Raw genomic sequence first — 6,000 nt, forward strand, 5'->3', positions numbered from 1 at the left:
GGAGTAGGCTAGCTACCAGCATCATCCCCTCTTATCTCCAAGCCTGTGGACTGGTGGACTCGTGAACGGACTCGACCCTGTTCAGCTCTCTGCCGACGTTGTCCCGACAGGTTTTTCAGCTGGCTGGCCGTGCGCGCTGCCCCTTGTGTGCTGTGCCGTCCGCTGCGGTCCCTTCCTTTTTCCTTTTTCCTTTCTTCTCTTCACCTCTTCATTATCCCTTGGCCTGAGGATCCCGCACACGCCAACCATGGAGGACGATATGTCGGGGCATTATCAGATGCTGGAGGAGCTGGGAAGTGAGTAGCCCTGCGGAATGTGCCAGTAAGTGGAGGCAATGGCATCGGGGACTGACCGTGTGCGCGCGCAGGTGGAAGTTTCGGGACGGTGTACAAAGCGATCGAGAAGACTACGGGGGAGATTGTGGCAGTTAAGCATGTGCGTCTGGCTGCGCCTGCTTTTAAATCCGGTGACTTAATTGACTGGTTGGCTTCTACAGATCGATCTCGAATCCAGTGAGGACGATATCCAGGAAATCCAGCAGGAAATCTCCGTTCTGGCCACATGCGCTAGCCCGTTTGTGACGCAATATAAGGCCAGTTTTCTGAGAGGTCATAAGCTGTGGATTGTGATGGAGTATCTCGGTGGTGGATCCTGTCTCGACCTGGTAATACACAAGTGACCTGTCGACTCTGGAGCTCTTTGCTAACCAGATCCAGCTGAAACCCGGGGTTTTCAACGAAGCGCACGTCGCCATTATTTGCCAGCAGCTTCTACTGGGTCTGGACTACCTGCACAGCGAAGGCAAGATCCACCGCGACATTAAGGCCGCCAATGTGCTTCTATCACACGCGGGGAAGGTCAAGTTGGCGGATTTCGGCGTTGCCGCTCAACTCATCAACATCAAATCCCAACGCAACACGTTTGTCGGAACACCATTCTGGATGGCGCCGGAAGTGATCCAGCAGGCTGGATATGACTACAAAGCGGATATCTGGTCCCTGGGCATTACGGCGATCGAGATGATCAACGGCGAGCCCCCTCATGCCAGCACTCACCCCATGAAAGTGCTGTTCCTGATTCCGAAGGAGCCCGCCCCGCATTTGCACGGCGACGAGTATAGCAACACCTTCAAGGACTTTATTGCACAGTGTTTGACCAAGGACCCGGAGCGAAGACCTAGCGCCAAGGACCTTTTGAGGCACAAGTTCATCCGCAATGCGGGCAAAACGGAGGCGTTGCAGGAATTGATCCATCGGAAGCAGGACTGGAATGCCGGTCGGGGCGTCACACGCAAGATAAAGTATTATGCGGAGTCTCTGTATGTGGTCCGGAACCCGAACATGTCACATTCACTAACTGTTTTTGCTGCAGAAATACGATCCGGAACCTGGACGACGATGACGGATGGGTCTTTGATACGGTCAAAGCCCCTACGATGGCTATCCGCGAAGAACAGGACGATTTAGAGAATGAGCCGGAAGCCGAGGACTGGGTGTTCGACGAGACTTCCGAGATGATGGACGACCTACACGTGTCCAGCCCACCGATGCCACCCAAGCATGCCGTCAACACCGCCGTGAGACGGACACCGGCCCCCGAACACAGTCCATCGTTGCGACGTGCCAAGCGACGGTCCAGCGGCGTGAAGCAACCGCTTGGGGTGGACATGAGCTTTGGGAACAGCCCATCGACCGTCCGTCAGTTCCGCCGGGTGTCGGATAAGCTCCCCGGCGACGCTTCCTACCCTTCGCCATACTCTTTTGGAATGGACGAGAATTCCAGTCCCAAGACCTTGTTTTCGGAGCCGAACAGCAAGGAAGCGCAACTGGGCCGTCGCGCATACAGCAAGGCGGTCGGGCTTGCCTGTCAGGAGGTGTTGGGCACGACGGGGGACGACGAGAAGCGCGAGGCGATTTCCCGACTGGCGGAGGCGTGGAGCGATCTGGAAATGATCGACCCGGAGGGACTATACCACATCGTAAAGTCGATGACGGAGAGGCTGCAAGGGTAAGTGAGGACGGATCCCCGAGCGAATGGCAGCGATGCTGATGAAGCGGCGGTTACTCTAGCGACCCCAAGCTGGCCGGCCTCGTCCCACCCGCTCCACCGGCCGACTCCCCACAGAGGCCGCGACTGGTTCTGGCGCAGAACAACCCACACCTGAAAAGCCACCGCCGCCGCCAGAGCGCGGCTGTGGCCGAACCCAACAACCTGCAGCCCGCCCAGCTGGCCAATCTCCCGGGCCAGCAAGTGCCGGGCATGGAGCACACCAAGCAGCTGTCCGATGTGCTCTACCAGCGATGGTCCGAAGGCCTCCGCAATCGCTGGCCTGGCATCTAATCGGATCGGATTCTCCGGGCCCTTGCGGCTCTCTTCTTTTCCCTGTACAAAATGGTTCCGGGGCGTTGACATGTTTGGTAAATGGCCTTGTTGTATTCTGCACCGACTTTTCTCTTCTTGCATAATTCCCCCTCGCTTGATCTGGATTTTCCGGCCCCTCCGGGTCCTAATTTGTCGTGAGGTCTGCTGCTGGTGCATGAGCACCAAGACACCAGAGTCGGTGTCGCAGCATTGCCTCTCATCGGTCTTGCTCAATTCATATTTTCTCATCCGGGACAGGGCGATTCTGGAGTTCTGTATCTGTGCGACTTTATTTCTGGTGATCATACTTCGGCGACCTTGTGTATTAAATTCTCTTCTGATAGATGCCTTTTGACTTTGGTTTCTTTTTTGTTCCCTTTTTCTTCTTGTTTCTTTTGGTTGGGAGGACTCTTTTGGACTGTGTATGCAACTGTGTGAACTATAGCTGGTGTTGGTGTAAGGAAGGCGATTGGCGACGTGCGTGTACGAGTCCCGCAAGCAATACAAGCCCTGCGGCATCTAAACCCCCAACAGACGGGTCGGGCGATACAAGGATAAAATAGGAGCCGTCACCAGCAGACGATACGAGGCAGGGGACCAGGTAATTAGCCGTGGGACCGCCTCGTGTGCAGGAGAGTTGCAGGTAAATTGTCTCACGGGGGCTGTCAACCACATGAAGGATGATCCTCATCTGTGGTTGATAATGAGATGCCATGACCCCTTACTGCTTCCCTGCGGAGGGCGGCATGCCACATTGGCTGTCCCCCGCATTGTGCAGAGTGCCAACATGTGAAGACCGAAGAGGTCGGCTGGTCTGCAACGCCCATCCTTATCTGAGAAGCGAGAAGTGGAATGAGATGTGGCGCTGGCCCCTGAGGCCGGGTGAAACGAGGGCTCGAGGCGGAAGGGATGCGCGTTGCGACCCGCCGGCGGTGGCATCGAAACCTCCTTCACTGGAGAGCTTCTTCTTAGTGACCTTCACTAAGACCCGTTGGGCCATGCGCTCCCTTGGCCAGACCGTTTCTTCTTATTGCTCGCCGTCGCTCGTTTCTTTCCTGCCTTTTTCCTTCTCCCTCGATTTCTTCTCCTTTTCTGCCGGGTGTATCTGGCTTCAGGATCCATACATTCTTTTCTTATCGGCAATTTCCCCCCTTGGGTCTTTCGTGGGTCTGGATTCGGTCCTCTTTCTCTCTTCTCGCTCCACCCCCTACCTTCGGTCGGTTCCCGTGGGATGTCATGATTCTGTCGCTTCAGCTGTAACCCCAATTGCACCCCGTCTGAACCGTCTCATCCTCATCCTCAGCACGCTGGTCCGTCATGGGGGATTCCCCGGAAACGGGCAGGGCGGGAATGCAGCTGTCGTCGCCCGACCACCTCATCCATGCCCGCCCATCGCCCCCGACCGATCCTGAGCAGTCCATCCAGCTTAAGCGGGCTTCTCTTCCACCTCGTCCACATGGTGCCGCTCGTCACGCCAAACGACTGACCCTAAATTTCCCGATCAACATCCCGCCGGCCGCTGCCTTCGATTCCGGCGTGGCCTCCCCCGGATCCATGACGCCCGTGACTCGCTCCTCTGCCTTCCCCTCGCCGATCCCCCAACTCGGGGCCCCGCTGGCTTTTGACGAAAAGGACGATGGCTCGGGTCTGTTGACTGCGATCGCTTCACAGGAAAGAAGGGTGCTGGAACTGCGGGAGGAGCTTCATCGGGCGGAGACAGAGCTGGACTCTTTGAAGAAGCAGTGGGCCTCGACGGAAAAGACAAAGAAACGGACGGAGATTAGTTATCGGGCGGAGCCTTTGATCCCTCTCCGATCGCCCGAGCAAACCCCAGAGCGCTCCCATCGCCGAGAGCCCAGTCTGAGTGGCTCTGCGAGTCCCTCGGTAGCGCACGCACGACTCAGCCGTGAGCTGGAGCGCCGCCACAGTCTGCGCACGGCGGCCACCCAGGGGACTACCGTCTCTGCAAATGGACGGCGGGTCTTCCGCGGGTCGCATACTCGGACCTTGTCTCTGCTCTCGCCGGCGTCGGTTTCAGGGGACAGCAAGGCCGGACTGGAGTTGGAGGCAGGCCCTGCGAATGTTCGCATTGGCCGGTCTCCCCGGTCAGCCACCTTGCCGTCGTCCGTCGAGCGCAGCGCGATCTCCGGGAGTAGCGCGAAGCCCACCGATGATATGATCTCGCAGTGGCGGAACACCATGCCGCCGCCGTCTCGAGACGCGCTGGTGCGCACCGGCAAGCAGATGGCATCGGACTTGCGAGAAGGGCTCTGGACGTTCCTGGAGGATATCCGACAAGCAACCGTGGGAGAAGAGGGCATCAACGCGACCGAATCCCGGGCGGTACCGCCCATACGCAAGCGGGATTCCAGCTCGACGTCGCGCCGCAGAGACCGGTTGTCCGTGCAAGGGGGCAGGTCGTCCCGGGCGGGGGCGAAACTTTCTGGTAAAGACTCCAAATCGGCGGACATAGACGCGTCGTTCTGGAGTGAATTCGGCATTGATACACCTGGGCAGAAGTCCCGGAGCGCTCGCGGAGCCTCCAGTACCCCAAGCGGGCAGACCGAACAGGGCGACTCCCACCTCCCCGATGTTGAAGACAACTGGGACTGGGACTCGCCGAAGAAGACACATACGCCGTCGTCGAGCCGCTCCACGTTGGAGTCGAAGCAGGACCAGTCGCCGATGACGCAGAGCAGCAGCCCACGCACAAGTACCAGGTAGGTGTGGTAGATGCCGTATGTCCCCGCCGTTCTTCTACAGTTATACGCTGACTAGGACTAGCTTTGGCGACTGGCGCGCCCTTCACGAAAATACTGTTCCTGATCCCAGCGTTTCTGACGGCATCCCCTGGCCTGCCATCACCAAGCTGACGCCGTCAAAGCTGACCCGAACGGCCTCGAACCTGATGGCGGAGTGGGAGCGGAGTCTTTCGCCGTCCCCGGACCGCAAGGATAGCTATTCGCCGATTGACAAGGACGACAAGCGCGATTGATTGCCTATTCTTTATCTAAGCCGTTCGATTACGGCTTTCGCTTCTCTTCCAATGCTATTGTAAATATGGACACGACATGCGCGATCTATGGTTGATTTTGGCCGAGCGTCTGAGCAGGCCGACGGATTAACGCAGGGTTATGATTGTTGCAATACCCTTTACGATGAGCGTTGATTTCACTCGTTAGATTACTTTCTTGGATGTTTTATTGATTGTCAGGCAGCTGACTTTGTATACTGTCTGCTTTGTGACTTAATGCGTAGTTCTGTAACGTATCCGGTAAGCGAGCGCCGCATCTCTACCCGATTTTTATATATAGGTGAAATTCTAGGGCCATTATCAACAAAATAATTGCATTTCTATCTAAAAATTAATTAGGAACTCGATTAGGACATTGTAATCGCCTATGTCCTAGAATATGACAATCGCTGCAGCGCGGGGGCGCTCGTACGCGTGGCCTATCTGCAGGAAGTGCAGGATCTAGGGGAAGCGTATTTTGAGCTTCATTAACCTCGTTCTCACGCTGGAACTGCTCTAGGCCTTCCTGAATAGCTGGTCCCTCTGTAAGAGCTAGCTGCCTAGTAGAGCGTTTCCTTTTTCGAAGCTTCTTTGCATTAGAAGCGCGTAATTCGTGGATTTCTTCA

At 56.6% G+C, this 6,000-nt stretch overlaps 2 protein-coding genes across 2 annotated transcripts; both read left to right on the forward strand.

Annotated features, from left to right (window-relative positions):
• The first annotated feature begins 43 nt into the window (after positions 1-43).
• Positions 44-2,523, forward strand: BO94DRAFT_357160 (STE20 family serine/threonine-protein kinase). The gene is made up of 6 exons (XM_025607143.1): positions 44-296; positions 368-435; positions 497-664; positions 717-1,318; positions 1,372-2,007; positions 2,070-2,523. The coding sequence occupies exons 1-6, from the start codon at positions 248-250 to the stop codon at positions 2,338-2,340; spliced, it is 1,794 nt and encodes a 597-aa protein (XP_025461320.1). The 5' UTR covers positions 44-247; the 3' UTR covers positions 2,341-2,523.
• An 837-nt stretch (positions 2,524-3,360) lies between these two features.
• BO94DRAFT_540939 (uncharacterized protein) lies at positions 3,361-5,708 on the forward strand. The gene is made up of 2 exons (XM_025613022.1): positions 3,361-5,081; positions 5,146-5,708. Exons 1-2 carry the CDS (start codon positions 3,679-3,681, stop codon positions 5,354-5,356), a joined length of 1,614 nt encoding a protein of 537 aa, XP_025461321.1. The 5' UTR covers positions 3,361-3,678; the 3' UTR covers positions 5,357-5,708.
• The last annotated feature ends 292 nt before the right edge of the window (positions 5,709-6,000 follow it).

The sequence above is a fragment of the Aspergillus sclerotioniger genome (assembly GCF_003184525.1).
Source record: "Aspergillus sclerotioniger CBS 115572 chromosome Unknown BO94scaffold_68, whole genome shotgun sequence".
In the NCBI taxonomy this organism is placed as follows: domain Eukaryota; kingdom Fungi; phylum Ascomycota; class Eurotiomycetes; order Eurotiales; family Aspergillaceae; genus Aspergillus; species Aspergillus sclerotioniger.